Raw genomic sequence first — 19,285 nt, forward strand, 5'->3', positions numbered from 1 at the left:
CGCCATGTTTCAATGGAGTATTTCTTGCTGTAAATTAGATCTCACTGATTTGTGTCAGTGAGGCAACAGTTTATATTCTTGTAGGTAAAGTAAAATGACTTAGTGATTGTTTAAAAATTGTAAATCCAGGCATAAATATATGGCTTAATTATTAACATCATCTTGTGGTCCATACCAAATCATTTCTATCATCAAGTAGCACCCATTTGTGAAGATGCAGTCCTAACATTGTTCTAATCAGTTGGAATTCAACACAAAAATTAACAACAGTTCAGAAATACCAAGCATACATTTTTGCTGTATATTAAACTGTGTGGAAACTACACTATTTGTATTGAGTTCTGACTAAACAAACTTACCCAGAAATTTGTTTTCAAGTCATTTTAACCAATAATATGAAAAATCTATTTAAAATCAAATAACTGCTACTTTTATGTTTGCACAAAAGCTAACTTTAAAAGATCATCTGACTACATGAAAATTTCAAATTAGTCCATTGGCAAATAAGAGTAAAGCAAAATTTTTGAATTGTTCATTTCCTGCTGTAGTTAGTTTCAAACCTATGTGCAAAATAAGTAAATTTTATGCTATGAGGAGAATCACCTTAGAGCAAATCATCTTAGAAATTACAGTTTTTAAGATCACCCTTAAATATCCCAGAACATACTAGAATATGACCTAATTATTCTTTCAGTTAATTACAAGAAAATACAACCGCAGAATTATTCTCGTTACCTGGACTGAAGATTCTAGTAACTCTGCAGGTCTAAACTGTGGCTAAAGGTCCACTTTAAGAAGTAGTGTAGAAACTCTGAAAGGATGTCTGGTTTCTTTCTGCCAATATAGATATATTTTCAGTGCCATCATGTGTGTGATCCAGAATGTTAAATTACAGCACATATTGACAGCAGATGTCTGTGGCAAAGAGGAAATATTTGGTCTGTTGTGAAGGATAAAAAAGAAGGGACACATTTCTTTTCTAGAGAGAAAAAAAAGAATATTAAACAAAGTATATTTAGCAAAGAAAAAGCTGTTCCCCAAAATAAAAGGGCCATTAATTGAAGAGAGCAATATTCCTCTTTATTGACACTTAGAAGCATTATCCCTTTTATTAGGAATAAAGTAATAACACCTAATTCTTATTATGCATTGTAATCATTAGGTTTATATGAATACATATGTAAAAATACAGATGCTGCATGGTGACTTGGCAGTTTGGGGTGTAAGCCCATAGTCTTAAGTCACCACACACATAAACTATGTTTTAACTGCTCATTTATATCTGAACAAGTTTTTGTTAAGAATGCCAATAATTTTCAAGTGATGTAATAAAAAATCTGGTTGCAGTATTTTATTATTTTTCTGAATTACATTTGGGAGAAAGAAGCTGGCTGCTTCTCTCTCTATTTTAATACTAGTATATTCAATACTAGCGTATACTGCTAGTTTAATACTAATGTATCCTGGATTATATCATATACAAATACGTATATAGAAACTTCAAAGATCTTGCATTTCCCATGAGGAGAATTTATTTAGCCTGTGTCATTGATGTGTATTTGCAAAACATTTTAACACTGCAGACATTAGAGGTTTCAAGGTTGTGCACAGGCAGGAGTGTGTCTTCTAATAGACGATGCTGGTATGCACTTCTACACAAGGCCTCACAGTGGTGTCAGTCAACGGGAGGTAGGAGTTGCCTGACGAACTGCATGATGTCCATCATCTCCTGTTGACGTGACCTGTGCCTCATGCCTCCATAGGTTTTGAAGGTTACATTGGCTGGATTTACCAATGGTTTTAGTTTTTCAGCAGTAAGAGCACCAGACATTAGGGGTACTGAAGGGTCCAGATCTCCATGGCACTGAAGAATAGAAATGTCTCTCCTCAGACCACTGATCGGGCCCTGTGGAAAGGAACCCCAGAGCAGTGACACCAGCCGGCTTCTGCTGTGTGGTCAGAGCCATGTACCGCAGTAAAGCACCTCCCTGAGAAAATCCTCCCAAAATCACTCTGTTAGAAGCATTGCTGTTCTTCATCTCTTGTGGAATGCTATTCTTCATCTCTTGCTCTGTCAAAGCTTTTGCATTTCCTGCTGCTGCTTAATTCCAGTTTCATCCTCCAGTGAATCCAGTGAAAGCCCAGTAATGTCAAACCAAGAAGGCATGACCATGTTCATATGTAATGTTACAGGCATAGCTAGCGCATGCGGGCAGTTGTATTTGATGTGGGCACTTCTGATCCTGGTAAAGGCTTCTGCCCATCCATGCCCTGTGTCTCCCAGTCCACAAAGGAAGATCACCGCAGCAGTGGCCTTCTGGGCAGCAGACATAATGGCAGGCAGCAGGGCCGATATATTATTGCCCTATATACCAGTTCCACTTATCACGCACCTGAAGCAAAAGGCAGAGTGGGCATCCAGCCAGGCCAAAGGGCCTCTTGCTTTCTGATAGTACAGAGTTACCTATCAGAATTAGTCTTTCTCCCCCAGTTTTACTGATAAACAATTGACATACATCACTGTATAATTTTAAGGTATACAGAAAGATGGTTTGATTTACATATATTGTGAAATGGTTACAATAGTTTCAGCGAACATCATCATCTCATTTAGATACAACAGAAAGAAGGAAGAAAAGAATATTTTAGATACAACAGAAAGAAGGAAGAAAAGAATAATGGGGAAAATTTTTCTCCTTAAAGTAGTCTTAGGGTTTACTCTTAGAACTTTCCTGTATGTCATGCAGCAATGTTAACTATAGTCATTATGTTTTACATTATATCCATAGTACTCAATTATAACTGGAAGTTGGTACCTTTTAACCGCCTTCCTCTAACACCCCTCTGTCCCTAAGCATTACCTCTCGTAACCACAAATTTGAGGTCTCTTTTTCTGTGAGTGTGGGTTTTATTTTTGTCTTTTTTTGGTTAGTTAGTTAAGATTGTACCTGCAAGTGAGATCATACAGTATTAGTCTTTTTCTTTCTGACTTGTCTCAGTATAATACCTTAAAGGTCCATCCATGAGGTTGTAAATAGTAGGAGTTCCTCATTTTATGACTGAATAATATTCTTATATATATATATATATATATCTCACAGCTTCTTTATCTGTTCATCCATTAGTGGACACTTAGGTTTCCATTTCTTGGCTGTTATGAATAACGCTGCTGTGAAAATGGGGTTTCAGATAGCTTTTTGAGTAAGTGTTTTTGTTTCCTTTGAACGTAGTCCCAGAAGTGGAATTTTTAGTGTTTTGAGGACCTCCATACTGTTTTCCATAGTGGCTGTACCGGTTCGGAATCCCTCCAGCAGTGCACAAGGGTTCCCTTGTCTCTACAGCCTCACCAGCATTTGTTACCTCTTGTCTTTTTGATGATGTTCCTTCCAACAGGCATGAGATGCGATCTCATGGTGTTTTAATTTGCATTTCCCTGATACTGGTGATGTTAAGCATCCTTTCTTGTACCTGTTGACCACGTATCTTCTTTGGAGAAATGTCTATTCAGGTCATTTTGTCCTTAGATTATTATTATTATTTGCTATTGAGTTGTACAAGTTCTTTACATGTTTTGGATATTAACCGCTTATCAGATATATGGTTTGCAAATATTTTTTCCCATTCTATAGGTTGTCTCTTCACTTTGTTGATGGTTCCTTTTGCTGCAAGGAATAGCATTACTTATTATTATCACAGCAATAGATTTACTTATTGTTAGTAAAGCAAAGTTACTTATTAGAAACAAGTAAGTATTGGGTACTATGTGAACGTTTAATAAGGAGCCTAACCTAGTCTAATTAGGAGATAGTCTCAGGGAAACAGCTTAAGCCTATTCCTGAAAGTCTAGGAATCAGGCAGACAATGAGGAGAAAGTGAGGGATCAGGGACTGTGCCTTTCAGCATAGCATGTGTGAAGGCCTGGGCGCTGAAGAGAGTGTGGAAAGTTTTGAAGTGAACTTGAGAGGAATTGTTCAATGTAGCTGGAGCAGAGGGTGCAGGAGTGATATTGGTGAGCATGCATGGGCTGTACAGAGGTATGTAGTAACAAAATGTTAAAGCCACAGTTAGTAGTAAGACAATAACCAGCAGGAAACCAATGAAGGGTTTTATTGAGAACAGCTGCTTCAGCGCAATACTGAAGCAGTACTGGATAGTTCAATGATTAAAATACGATGTTTGGTAAGACATGATTGAGATATCTTGGTGGTCTCTTCTAAGGAACTATCTGGTGGAAATGGAGAGAATTTATTATATTTACAAAAAAATATCTAGGAGAATGGCTTGGAGAGAAAACTTGATGACTGATTCCAGTTTAAGTTTTTTATTTTTTTAAGGGTCAAGGATCACTCTGAGATGTATAGTTTTTGGTCAAACAGATGGTTTCTGCTGCCATATTTTGAAATGGAAATTACAGGGGAAGGATTAGGTTTTGGGGAAGGGAAAGAGAGGGAGTTCTATTTACAAATTGTGGAATTTGAAGGTCTTATGAAACAGCTAGGTGACCTTTGGGTTTATGAGTATGAAGCTCAGATGAGAGATCTAGGTTTGTTTAATGGATATAGAAGTCATCACTATACAGGATAGATATGATTTTAAGCTAAGCAGTATAACTTACTATTTCATTTTTAAAAGATTTATACACACATGTTGGTATATATGAATTAATATTTTGTAGGTATTTTGTCTCTCACTTTTGTTTTTATTTTTTAAAACAGTTCTGGACTCTTTCCTCTCCTTGCAAATGCTGCAATGTCAGTGAAACCAACATTGTTGAGTTTGTATGAGATTTATTATCTGCCTTTGGGTAAAACACTGAAGCCTGGTCTACAAGGATTGCTAACTGGTATTCTTCCTGGCTTAGAAGAAGGATCAGAGTACTATGAGAGGTAAGATGCTATTGTTATTGCTGCAGCTAAGTAATCAAAGTCATGAATGGGTCAGCAAACATCCTTAAATCATTAGTATTAACATCACAAAAACTGATTATTCTAAACACTTTAGTACCTGACCTGAACATTTTTATAGCAAAAAAATTTTTGTAGTGTATCTAATATGCGTATCACACTGAAAATATAACTGGGTAATAAGAATATAGACTTGGATAGCTGGACTGGGTTCAAATCCTAGTTTGGCAGACCCTGTAAGCTTAGGAAAACTTTTTCAATGTTTCTGAACTTTATTCAGTTTCCTTATCTATTAAAAAGCATACCATTCATTGTGTAATTGTAATATTGAAATTACTTTGTCCAGCGCCTCGCACTTGTAAGTCACTTAAAAAATTGTGACTCATAATTTAAAATATAATACAACAGATAGAACATTTAGATTAATAAAAAGAATGGAAAATTGGGCAGTGCACCATCAAGTTTTAAATTGTTAAAAATAGCCTATCACCAGGTGCAGTACTCTTTCAATAGCTATTGACATGGTACTCTTGTTATTTTAACTCTTCAAAGAGAATGATTTGGTCTGTTTGGAGCTTATTATTATTTCTTTGGAAGTTAATGAAAATGAAAGTAAAGTGAAGTTGCTCATTCATGTCCAACTCTTTGCCACCCCGTGGACTGTAGCCCGCCAGGTTCCAATAGTGGTATACAGTGCTTGATAGCATTAAGGATCTTTACTCTCTCTGTTGCTGATACTCTTACCAAAAAGGAAGTTAGGAATTAAGATGGCAGAAATAGAAAATACCAGACTTTCTTTATGAGTAGGCGTAATGATTTATGTTTATATAATTTATTTAAACAAGTTACTCTAGTTTTTGTATGTTCATCTGCTGCCATAATGATGTGGGAATCTAACCCTGAAAATATTGAATCTCTCTTATAAGCTACTTTGAGAAAAAATTAATTTCCGTTTCAGGACAATTTTAGAAACATGATGTGAGCTTATTTTATTTAGTTTATGAATCAGTTTTGCTTTAAATTGTTCTATTCTCTTAACGGAAGCATAGAATCTATATGATTTTGTAACTCTGCTAGTTGCAATTAAAAATTTAACATGGGGACTTTCCCGGTGTTCCAGTGGCTAAGATGCTATGCTCCCAATTCAGGAAGCCTGGGTTCGATCCCTGGTCCAGGAAGTAGATCCCACGTACTGCAATTAAAACATCCCTCATGCAATCAAATAAATAATAATAATTTTTTTTAATTTAATGTGGAAATTGAATAATGATCTTTATGACTGTGGTATCTGTATGATTTATCTTGTTATGTGTCTTAGTCCTTTTTGCTTGAAAGTCCTTTGGCTTTTGTAAAAAAATAAAAAACAGACTGAGTGGAAATTTATTTTCAGAAATTCAAAAATATTCAGAAATGCAAAAATTCAGAAATAAATTCAGAAATTTATTTCTCACTGTTCTTGATTCTGTCAAGGTGGTAACATGATCGTGTTCTGGTGAATGCCTTCTGCCTGATTCACAACCAGCGCCTTTTACCTGTATCCTGACCTTCTGGAAGGGGCTATGGAGCTCTGTTGGAATTTCTTTCATGAGAACATTAATCTTATTCATGAGGGTGCCCAAAGCCTCCATCTTCTAATATAGCCACTTTGGGGCATCAGGTTTTAACATATAAATATTGAAGGGACAAAAGCTTTCAGATCATAGCATTATGTTTTGCCAGTTATTCAACACAAAAAGATGTGAAAATATGTTCTTTTAATGCATAAGTAGGTTGAGACCAGAAGAGATTACAGTGTTAGTATTAAATCACATAGCAAGTAAACAGTAGAACTTCATCAGATTCTCTTGATTCTGAATCTGTTATACAACAGTGTATTCAATTCTTGTGTATTACTTTAGCTTGAATAATGCATCTTATATTTTGTCATAGCATACTTCATTCAAGTTGTTTAAATTCAGTCAGTTTAGTTGCTCAGTCATGTCCGACTCTGTAACCCTATGAACTGCAGCACGCCAGACTTCCCTGTCCATCACCAACTCCCAGAGCGTATTCAAAATCATGTCCATCACGACAGTGATGCCATCCAACCATCTCATCCTCTGTCATCCCGTTCTCCTCTTGCCTTTCCCAGCATCAGGGTCTTTTCCAAAGAGTCAGTTCTCTGTATCAGGTGGCCAAAGTATTAGAGTTTCAGCTTCAGCATCCATCCTTCCAATGAATATTCAGGACTGATTTCCTTTAGAATTGTCTGATTTGATCTCCTTGCAGTTCAAGGGACTCTCAAGAGTCATCGCCAACACCACAGTTTAAAAGCATCAATTCTTTGGTGCTCAGCTTTCTTTATGGTCCAACTCTCACATCCACACATGACTGCTGGAAAAACCGTAGCTTTGACTAGATGGACCTTTGTCGGCAAAGGAATGTCTCTCTTTTTAATATGCTGTCTAGGTTGGTCATAGCTTTTCTTCCAAGGAGCAAGCGTCTTTTAATTTCATGGCTGCAGTCACCACCTGCAGTGATTTTGGAGCCCAAGAAAATAAAGTCTGTCACTGTTTCCATTGTTTCCGCATCTATTTGTCATGAAGTGATGGGACTGGGTGCCATGATCTTTGTTTTTTGATTGTTGAGTTTTCAGCTAGCTTTTTCACTCTCCTCTTTCACCTTCATCAAGAGACTCTTTAGTTCCTCTTCGTTTTCTGCCATAAGGGTGGTGTCATCTGCATATCTGAAGTTATTGATATTTCTCCCAGCAATCTTGATTTCAGCTTGTGCTTCATCCTGCCTAGCATTTTGCATATGTAAATTATGTAATATGATTTCCAAGACAAGGAAATATCCTTTAAAATTTTGTAGAAAGTCAACAGAAGATATGTTCTTCTATGAAAAAAGTGAAAGTGAAGTTGCTCAGTTGTGTCGGACTCTTTGTGACCCCATGGACTGTAACCTATGAGGTTCCTTACTATTAACTAAAGTATATGTGTGTTTAACAGTTCCTTGAGGTAGATGGGACTTGTGGAGGTGTTTTTGCTGTTATCTTTTTTACAGATGAGGATACTGAACTCAGAAAAGACTAGGAAAGACTAAGTGATTTCCCTGAATTATAGAGCTAGTCAATGGTGGAACCAGAACTTTTACCCAGTCCTCTGACTCTGACCTGTATGGTTCTTCCCATCCACCCCACTTGTGTCCAGGGTGGAACATATGACTACATCAAGGATGCTTTCATACATTCTGGGAGAGTATAATGGTTTGTGCTTAGCAATGTGAAGCTAAATGTTTCCCTTTTTAAAGCACTTTATTTTGTACCTCAGAACAAACACTTTACTGGAAAAGGTTGCTGCTGCAGTGGATCAATCAGCCTTCTACAGTGCCCTCTGGGGTAGCCTTCTCACCAGTCCTGCTGTGCGTCTGCCTGGAATCACCTATGTTCTTGCCCATTTGAACCGGAAGCTTTCCATGGAAGATCAGCTTTATATAATTGGCAGTGATATTGAGCTAATGGTAGGTCTACACGTGTTTGCTCATTTAACTAATATTTCTTTATAGCCAGATTCTGAGAATCATGCCACAAATGATGTTTTTGTTTTCTTGAGGCTTATATTTTTCATCAAGGAACTTAAAGACCAAGATAGTCATATTATTGATTTGGAAAATTTCAAGTTTTTTTCTTTTTCATAGAAAAGGGATTATCATTTATATGTTATCTTCATTATCTGTCATTCAAGCAAATAAATGGTCTTTATTACCATGTTGCTAACTGATCAGATCATTGTTTACATAGCCACATTCATTTTCTTTTTCTAAAGTGAACCTTCTCTTGGATCATAGCTTTCTTCATAGGAAAGACAGATTTTAGACCAAGTAATAGCCAGATTCTGAATGGGAATTTTGCAAAAGAAGGTATTACTAAAGCAGACAGTGAAAGATAGTATCCTTTCCTTTCCTCTCTTCCTCCTCCCTTGCATTCAAGATTATGAAACTTTGCTGTGGGCCCTGCCCTCTCTTCTCCTCTTCCTATTCACCCTGGTGGTGTGTGGGTGAGGTGGGGAGGGGGGGGGACCCCCAAATATATATCAGCCCAACAGCAAAAAAAAAAAAAAAAAAAAGATAGTTGGAAAAAAAAATCACATCAACTGCTTGCTTATACTTTTTAATTTAAAAATTAAGAACAGAAGGAAACCATTTATGCCTACAGAGTGTGTACTCTTAAGATGAACAATGAATGGAAAAACAAGAAAACCCTAGAGGGTCCTTTTGAAAAGTTTCCAAAAAAACTTTGTGATTACTCATCCTTTACTTTCTCCCCATGTGATTATGAACTGACAGATTTTTATACATATTTTGGTTATATTAAAGTATAATTAGCGTACATTGAAATTAACTTATGTGTACAGTTGTATGAATTTGACACATACATTCAGACAAGCAACCAATACTATAAAATCAAGATACAGAACATTTTCGTCACCCCCAAAAGTTCTTCTGTGTCCTCTTGTAGTCTCTCCCATTCCCCTACACCTCCAGGCCCTTGCAAGCACTGCTCTATTTTCTATTCCTCTAGATTGTGCTTTTCACAGAGTGTTACATAAGTAGAATCATGCAGTGTTAGCCATTGTCTGGTGTCTTTCATTTTGTATACCACATTTGAGAGTCATCCATGTTTTGCATATGTGATATGTATCAGTATCTCTTATATTGCTATCTAGTATTTTATGAATGTACCACAGTTTGTTTGTTCATTCAGTGATTAACAAACATTTGCTTTGTTTCCAGTTTGAGACAGTTAAGAATAAAACTAATAATATAAACATTTTCATACAGTTATTTGTACAGGTATATGTTCTTTTTTTTCCCCCCTTAGAACTATTATTTTTTAACTTTAAAAGTCAAGATACAACTGAGTGTCTGATAGTTGATTTACAATATTGTGTTAGTTTCAAATGTACAGCAAAGTGATTCAGTTACACATATACATTATCTATTATTTTTCAAATTCTTTTCCCATTTAGGTTATTACAGAATATTGAGTTCCCTGTGCTACATAATAGGTCCTTGTTGGTTATCTATTTTAAATATAATATGTGTGTATGTTAACCCCAACCTCCTAATTTATCCCTCCCCTCTTTGGTAACCATAAGATTGTTTTCTAAGTCTGTGAGTCTGTTTCTATTTTGTAAATAAGTTCATTTTTTTGTGTCATGTTTTAAAAGATTCTGCATATAAGTGGTGTCATATGATATTGGTCTTTGACTTGCTTCACTTAGTATGATAATCTCTGGGTCAGTGCATGTTGCTGCAGATGTCATCATTTCATTCTTTTTTTATGGCTGAGTAGTGTTCCGTTATATATATGTACCACATCTTTATCCAGACATTTTTCTTGAGAAAATACCTAGGAATGGAATTCTTGGTTCATATGGTAAATATGTTTAACTTTGTTAAATAACAGCTTTATTGAGATGTAATTCACATGCTGTGAAATTTATCCTTTTGCATTGTATAATTCAGTGGTTTTTAGTGTATTCACAAAGTTGTACAACTATCAGCACTATCTAATTTGAGAACATTTTCATCAGCCCAGAAAGAAACCCCATCTATACTCATTAATGACATCGCATTTTCTCTTCACTCCTGTCTCTAGCAACCACTGATCTATTTTCTGTTTCTATAGATTTGCTTAGTTTGCAGATTTCATATAGATGAGATTATATAATATGTAGTCTTTTATGAATGACTTCTTCCACTTGTCATAACATTTTCGAGATTTATTTGTGTTGAGGCATGTACTTCATTCCTTTTAATATCTGAATAATATTCTATTGCATAGAAATAACACATTTGTGTTACTTCTGCTTTTTAACTATTAATAAAGAATTCTTTATGAATATTAATGTGTCAGTTATTGTGTAGACATAAGTTTTCATATCTTCTGGTTTTACACCTGTAGTGGGATTACTGGGTCATATGGTAATTCTTTCTTTTTGAGAAACTGGAAAACTGTTTTCCAAAGTGACTGCACCTATTTACATTCTAGATAGCAATATATAAAGGTTCCCATTTCTCTACATTCCTGTCAATACTTGTTATTGTCTGTCTTTTTTATTATAGCCATCCTAATGCATGTGAAGTGTTATCTTATTGTGGTTTTGATTTGCATTCCCCTGGAGACTAATGGTGTTGAACATATCTATGGTTCTTGGGCATGTGTAAATCTTTGAAGAAACGTCTTTTCAGATCCTTTGTCCATTGTTTTAATTGGGTCAGTTTTCTTTTTATTGTTGTGTTATGGGAGTTCTCTATGCATTTTGGATATTAAATTCTTATCATACATATGATTTCAAAATATTTTCTCCCATTCTGTGAATTGTCTTCTCACCTTCTTGATAGTGTCCTTTAAAGCACAGAAATTTTAATTTTGATCATATCCAATTTACCGATTTTCTCTTTTGTCATTTGTTGCTGATAGATTATATCTAAGAAATTGTGTCCAAGATCAAACAGATTTACTTCTATATATTCTTCTAATATATTTTTTAAGGTTATAAGAAACTACCAAACTGTCTTCCAAATGTATTATTACATTATCTTTTAATAACTTACTGGAAGTGTTAAAGAAGTCATTTTTAAAATTTTCTTTAAAAAACAAGTGCCATAACTGGAAAATAATTTACAGTACTTCACAGAGGACTAACCTCCTTATTATTCAAAAAGCTACATATTAATAAGTAAATGTTAACAATCAAGTAGAACAATGGATTTGAATAGAAACTTAACCTAAGGAAATAAAAATAATTCAAAGATATGCAAAAAAGTTCTCAACATTGTTATAATAAGAGAAGCAAGAATTTAAACTGTATCAAGATACCCTTTTTCATGTATTAGATTGGCAAAAACAAAAAATGTGCAGGTAAACACAGGAAAGCAGATTGTCACACAGTGCTGGTGAGAATATAAATAATGCAAAACCTTAAGAGAAAACATTACATTATTTAAATTGTAACAGCATATATTCCAAAATATGGCAATTCTGCTTTGAAAGATTTGTCCTACAGGTGTGCTTGTACATTATATATATATATTGCAACATAATTTACAATAGTAAATTATATAAGCAGTATAAATGTCCATCATTAGGAGCCTAGTTAAATTAGGATTAATCTATGAAAGGAAATATTTCTCTGACTATAAAAAATGAAACTCTTTGTGGTGTTAAGGAAAGCACTTCAGAATGTGCTGTTAAATGAAAAAGGCAGAGTTTATGATAAATGCATGCATGATTTTTATTATATTTGCAGAAAATATTCACTGGTAGTCTTGATTGCTTGCACAAAGAAAACTGGGTAATTGAAAACAGAGATGGGAGAGAACTTTTTGGCTGTATACTCTTTAGTTATTGTTAATTTTGAACTATTATAATATGCTTACCTATCCAAAGCAATGTCAGTATGTATAATTAGTGGTTAAAAAAGAAAACAACTTTGAAAACATACTTTTATTTTTTAGGGAAAATTGAAGCACTGTTACATTTTCATGGTAACTATTTCCCAAGGTAATGCATAGTAAATACTAAAGGCTCTCTTATTTTAGGTAGAAGCAGTAAGTACTTCGGTGCAGGATTCAAGTGTACTTGTACAGAGAAGCACACTGGACCTCATACTCTTCTGTTTTCCATTCCACATGAGTCAGGTAAAACATTACTGCCAGTTTTGATATAAGGCATTCTTTGGAAATTCATAGATTCCTGATCTGTAGTTATTTTCAAAATTATATTTGAGTTGGAGTCTTTTGTTTTATCAACCAGGAAGTACATAGAAAACAAATTTCCTTTTCAAGGAATGGAATTTCTGAAATTTGGGGGGAAATAAGATTTATTGATTTGGGTAAAAATATGGCAAGTGAAATAGATTATTTCATACCTTAAAAAGTTCTAACCTGTCAAAAGCAAGAGGTACTGTATTCATTGCTAGCTGTGAGTGAGCCAAGACTCTTGAGACCTTCTGCCCAGCTGTTATTTTTTGTCTTAATGTAATTTATTCTTGGTTTGGTGATTGTGGGGATGTGTGTCAGACCATTAGCAGAGTTGGCTATAATTTGAAAGCTAAATGTCTAGTTGCTCTGACGTTCTCTAGTACAGTTGAACCTTGAACAGGTGTTTGAACTTCACGAGTCCACTTATACACAAATTCTGTCCAGTAGTAAGTACTGTAGTGCTACAGGGTCTATGGTGGTTCGAATCCAGGGATGTGAAGCTGCAGATGTGGAGGTCCAACAAAATTATCCTTGAGTTTTTTCAATTAGCTGTCAGTTCCCCTTAGCCTCCTTGTTGTTCATGAGTCACCTGTGCTTTCATGACAGATGAGAACAGCTCACTTAAATCATAAATGAAGCTGGAACTTAATTGAATCAGTATCCTCATTTTTGAGGAAATCATCTAAATTCTTTTGAGTTCTAAACTCTGATGAATGAGTTTGAACACCAATGTGTAATTATTCAGAATGATGCTGTTACATGCCTAACAAATGTAATAAGAAATGAAGAAGTTATACCTTGGAGAAGTAAGTTTATTTTGCAAACATCATTAGCAGAAAAGACCATTATTTGGGGTTTTGTAAGAGCTGTGGTTAATAGATAACTAATGCATTTTCATTATGATTGGCCATGCTCAAATTTTTCCTTATTACTTTATTCAGTTTGAAATTGAGTTGTTAATAATTGTAGATTTTACATTTTATTGCCTATACTGCTCCTAGTAGTAGGAACAGTATTTTATAGGGGTAAGACATAAACTACCCCTAGTTTCTATTTTAAGACTTACCATCCTTAAGCCAGGGGCCTTTGTTCTGCCTCTGACTTTTCACTGAAATGCCTGCTGGGACGTATCAGTATAGTCTAAACTTACCACTATAGAGGTGGGTAAGCTGCTCACAAGGTAAAAATGATTTTTTGCTTTTTAAAATGCTCATGAAAGAAAACAAAGAAGAATATGACAAAGAAACATGTGGCTCAAAAGCCTGAAATGTTTATTATCTGGCCGTTTGTTGAAAAGACTTACTAACCTTTACTCCTAAACATTCCCATTGCTTTCTTCCCTTCCAAACATCCAGCAATCTTAGTCCTTCAGCATACTGACAGATGATTGAGCAAGACCTGAAGAATTAAGTCATGGTAGAGTTCACTTGAAAAGAACATGTAATCTCAGTGGAGTAGTATTTCTCAACCTTTTTCCAACAAAAAGTTCACTCAGAACTTGCTTACTCTACCGCTTCTGTATCCCTACCAGCCAAGATTTTCTCCTGGCTTCCTTCTGTATAATTTGTATTATGAAAACAGTAGCTATGTTAACTATGTTTCTTAAACAGTACATACTCTACCCAGACCCAATTCTCTCTCCCCCATATCCTGAGAAAAAGGATCAAAGGATCATGACAAAGTAACCTTTCTTCCCCGATTCCCTCCTTTCCATGTCTTGCCTATAATAAACTCATAACCAGTATCAATTGTACTTGTAATTGAAGAGAGCCTTCATTACCTTATCCCAAAAAGAGTGCTCTTAGGGGTGTTAGCACTTGCCAAGTTTGTTAGACTCTTCTTATTTTTTTTTTAATGAAAGTTCCCAGGTCGCTCTAGCAGTAAAGAACCTGCTTGCTAGTGCAGGAGATGTAAGAGAGGTGGAATCAATCCCTGTGTTGGGAAGATCCCCTAGAGGAGGGCAGGCTACCCACTCCAGCACTCTTGCTTGGAGAATTCCATGGACAGAGAAGCCTGGTATGCTACGGTCCATAGGTTGCGAAGAGTCAGACGCAGCTGAAGTGACTTAGCATGACCCTAATCTCTAGAAGTTACACCTTTAGTTGAGATTGTAGCAGATTTTTTTTTCCATGTTAGCAATATGTGGTGATATCAGTAGTAACCAAGAAGTGACTTCTTTCTCAAGCATGTTCCTCTCAAAATAAGATTGGAAGACATTGCTATTACTTTTCAGGATCTTCTGACAATATCTATAATGTATATATCTGAGGTTAAATAGATCAGCAATTCTTTGTTTTCATGGCCCCTTACACTCTTTAAAAATATTGAGAATCCTAAAAATTCTTTTGCTTATATAGCATAGATCTATCTATGTTTATCATATTAGAAATTAAAACTGATAAATTTAAAATATTTATTTAAATATTAAATATTTAAATTCAAAATTTAAATTCACTTAAAAATAATAACAAAGCTATCACATTAGAACAAATGGTATTAAAGTATCTTAGAACACATTAAAAAATTAGTACATTAGCACTGTTTATGTTTTTGTAAATCTCTTTAGTGTCTGGTCTAACAGAAAACAGAATGCTGGTACCCACTTTGACATTCACTCTGTTGTGGTGTTTTTTTTGATTAAAGTATCTGAATTAAGTTTGATCTCATACAAATACTAGTTGGAAAAGGAGAGTACTTCAATAGTCTTTTTTTTGTTAAAATAGTATATCCTTCTTTGGTGCTTTCCAAAACTTGACAAGTTATAGTTTTTTAAAAAAAACTAGTTGTAATATGAAGTCAAAAACCATATCAGTGAACTTTTCCTAGTCTGTTTGATTAAAATCCACTGGTCTTACACTTTGAGTGGATCTCGTACCATACATGCTTTTGTAACATCACAGATGGCTGTTTGGAAAGTGTTGTTTTATTGAACTTTTTATGTCTCCCAAGTTCTCACACTTGGGCTTCCCTGGCAGCTCAGTTGGTAAAAAATCTGCCTGCAGTGCAGGAGACCCAGGTTCAATCCCTGGATTGGGAAGATCCCCTGGAAAAGGAAATGGTAACCCACTCCAGTATTCATGCTTGGAAAATCCTGTAGACAGAGGAGCCTGGCGGGCTACAGTCCTTGGGGTCATAAAAGTTGGACACGACTTAGTGACTAAACCACCAGGTGCTAACACAGCAATAAATGATCACATCTACTAGCATGACCACTGATCTCATCAGTAAGTTTGTTTGGTATTGGAAGCTCTCAAGTCAGTTCACTTCAATATGATTTCAATCCAAATACAGATTTTCCAAAATCTAGTTTTTTCTTGGAAGCTCAGATTTTATTATTTGTTACAATGAATATTGTTTTCCTTGAAGTAATAGGCTCACTTTGTTTATTTTTGAGAAAGTTTCTGCCTAGTGTCCAAGCCTGAATAATCATAGATCATGTCAGTCATTCTTTCAGGTGAAAGTAGAATGACAAAAGCTGGTAGTTCACCTCACAATTCACATAGTCACACAAGTGCTTTTCCCTGAGACATCCGTGATGCTTTAGTTTACAGCAGGAGTGCTTTATGTGTACTCCTGTCGTTGCACAGAATATTGCAGAATACAACATGTATTTGAGTTAAATATTTAATGCAATAAATGCTGTTTAATCAGCAGCATTCTTAAGTGAAACTGACTTTTCTTCTTTTTTTATTTTTACTGAAAATACATGACAGTAAAAAATACAATGACTGAAAGTACAGTGGCTGCCACTGCTGGCACGATTTCTGTTTGTGCTAAGAGGCCAGCAGTTTTACCCACTATTGCATGAACAGAGCAAATGTTAACACATAAAAAAGGCAAATACCATCTTGGTGTTGTGTTATAAATAATTTCTTTACCTGTGGACCTCCTGAAAGGGTCTTAGAGATCTCCAGGAGTCTGGGGACCACCGTTTGGGAATGTTTAGATTAATAGAAGATATCTGTGTTCAGATGAGTAACGGTATTCTGGCAGCTCTTGATCTGTGTTCTTTAACATGTCAGTTATTTCTCTAAGATTCCTTTAAAAAAAGTAAACTGGGTCAATCCCTTTCTACTAATGTCTGTCAAAAAGCATGGTGTAGTAAAAAGTTGCCTAGTCTGATTAAGGAGAGGCGCATTCTCAAGCAACTGGGTCACTAACCAGACATTTAAGTGCTTTGTTCCTGTGAGGGGCTCTGGTCCTTTGTTCTAAAGTGGTTGTGAGACTAGTAGATTTTTACCTTACCTTGTAATGCTCACATTCCAAAATTCTAAAGCAATTCTATCTAGTGGTATTCTTTAAATTGACAGCAATTTAATTAACTGCTTTCTTTTTCTCTCTTAACTTTAACCCTTTCAGCTAAAACAAGATCTCCTTTAGTAAATCATTTTAAACATCCAATTAAGACTATTAGGAAGGAAAAAAATTGAATTATTTCTCTTTAAAAGACCTGGAATAAGATGAAAAAAGTTAAGATTTGTTAAAGCTGGGTGATGGGTTCAAAAGTTCAGTTCTGTTCAGTTCAGTTGCTCAGTCATGTCTGACTCTTTGCGACCCCATGAACCGCAGCACGCCAGGCCTCCCCTTCCGTCATCAACTCCTGGAGTCCACCCAAACCCATGTCTGTCAAGTTGATGATGCTATCCAACCATCTCATCCTCTGTCATCCCCTTCTCCTCCTGCCCTCAATCTTTCCCAGTATCAGGGTCTTTTTAAATGAGTCAACTCTTCGCATGAGGTGGCCAAAGTATTGGAGTTTCAACTTCAATATCAGTTCTTCCAATGAACACCCAGGACTGATCTCCTTTAGGATGAACTGTTTGGATCTCCTTGCAAGGAGATCCAAGGGTTCAAATAGGGCCCATTATATTATTTTCTGTATTTCTCTATGTTTGAAATACTACAGATCAAAAATTTTAAAAAGAACAAGAAATGAAAAAGTTGGAATTGATGAAGACAGTGAACTTCTAAAGAACGTATGGTCAGTGTTGATACCACTGAAGACATAGTCTTCTCTTGTGTCTATCCCATCCTGCTCCATTTTCTTGGTTTTCTGTCTGATTTTCCTACTGTTGGATACGATAAAGAACTTTAAAATGGAGGTTAAAATAATTGAGTTATAGTTTTAGCTATGCAACTAAATAACTGTTACCCACCTTTCCTTATTGTTTCCTAATCTGTAAAATACAAGTAATAATTCCTCTGTTTGGAAGATCATATGAGATAATGTTGTATGAAAGTACCTCATAAGCCCTAAAGTTCTGAACGTTTTGTGAGGTATTATTTTTTTTTAAAGAGGAAAAAAATGAGATTTGTTTTTGTATGTGATTAAGTATGACCACATTCCCAACTGTTGCAGGCCACTCAGCCAGATATGATCCGGATCTTGTCAGCAGCGCTGCACGTAGTCCTGAGGAGGGATATGTCCCTGAACCGAAGACTTTATGCCTGGCTTCTCGGTAGGTGTTAGATGTGTGTGGTCTTATCTGGGAAAAGGATGAAGGGAAATTTTCCATACATAAGTATTATCAAGTTTATATATGTCCTAAATGAAGAGACTAAAATTTACTTAAATAGACAATAGTAAACAAACAAACAAACAAAAAAACAGTATTAGTGTATGATCTGAAGAAATCTCAAAAGCTTCTTAGTTGAAAAAGCTATTTTAATCTATGGATCATGTTCCCTTGCCAAGATTTCTTTTTTCTCCTTATAAATTGAAGCTGTTATACTATTAAGTATGTAGACAAAGAAGAATAAATTCATAATCAGAATTATGACATAATATCCAAAACCTGAATCAGGACTTAACTCCTGTCCCACACATGGTACCTTCTCCCACTCAGGCAGTAAGTTACTGTGGACACTTTATTCTTCCATACTTTTTGTCAGTGTTTGGCCTGTCTTTATGACTCTACTGCCCAGAGTGAGAAGACACAAAACAACTTATTTTGAATATTCTGAATCTCCCGTTATTTCACTGTTCGAAAGAAACAAGATAATTCTGAAAGTATACTATGATATTCACTTATGTATTGAATTGGTTTCCCTTTATTAAACTATCTAAAATGATCTCTCTTGCTGACATTGATTGGGCTACTAATTGGTAAGTGTTTAGTGATGTTTCTGATATATTTGTTGTTTTGGTATTTAGTGAACAACAGTTTTAAGAATTCAGTTTTAATTTATTTCACACTTTGTTTCCATGGAGGTTTTGATAACAACGGTGCTATCATAGGACCCAGAAGCACAAGACACAGTAATCCTGAAGAACATGCCACTTACTATTTTACCACCTTTTCAAAAGAATTGTTGGTTCAGGTAATGAAGCTTTCTTTATTTTGTTGTTACTCTATGACCACTGTAGTTACTCAATAAGTAATCTGTATGTCAAAGTCCTGCCTTCAGTGAATTAATTTACAGTTGAAGGGGTGGAGATAAGACTCACAGATCTCCTAGGAATGACTGTAACAAGCCAATGACTACAGTAAAATGAGTAAGTTATGGTAAGCTAGACTCACTTCTGTGTAAGTCCTGAGATCTTTTTTTCATTTACTTTGTTTTCCTGATTTCATTATAATATAATTGCAGCCTCTCACCTGTCTGCCCCTGTAAAAGTTGGAACTCTTACA

General features: G+C 35.3%; 1 protein-coding gene and 1 pseudogene across 11 annotated transcripts in view; one reads left to right on the plus strand and one right to left on the minus strand.

Annotated features, from left to right (window-relative positions):
• Positions 1-19,285, plus strand: part of DOP1A (DOP1 leucine zipper like protein A) — a 132,715-nt gene that overhangs the window by 51,116 nt on the left and 62,314 nt on the right. For all 11 annotated transcript variants that reach the window (XM_065911713.1, XM_065911712.1, XM_065911714.1 and 8 more), the window contains exons 4-8: positions 4,716-4,886; positions 8,216-8,405; positions 12,492-12,590; positions 18,013-18,112; positions 18,865-18,974. In XM_065911713.1, the coding sequence (XP_065767785.1) occupies positions 4,716-4,886; positions 8,216-8,405; positions 12,492-12,590; positions 18,013-18,112; positions 18,865-18,974 (670 nt within the window). The remainder of the gene's footprint in view (positions 1-4,715; positions 4,887-8,215; positions 8,406-12,491; positions 12,591-18,012; positions 18,113-18,864; positions 18,975-19,285) is intronic.
• Positions 1,676-3,622, minus strand: LOC136150819 (acyl-protein thioesterase 1-like; annotated as a pseudogene).

The sequence above is a fragment of the Muntiacus reevesi genome, chromosome 19 (genome assembly GCF_963930625.1).
Source record: "Muntiacus reevesi chromosome 19, mMunRee1.1, whole genome shotgun sequence".
NCBI classification, from domain to species: domain Eukaryota; kingdom Metazoa; phylum Chordata; class Mammalia; order Artiodactyla; family Cervidae; genus Muntiacus; species Muntiacus reevesi.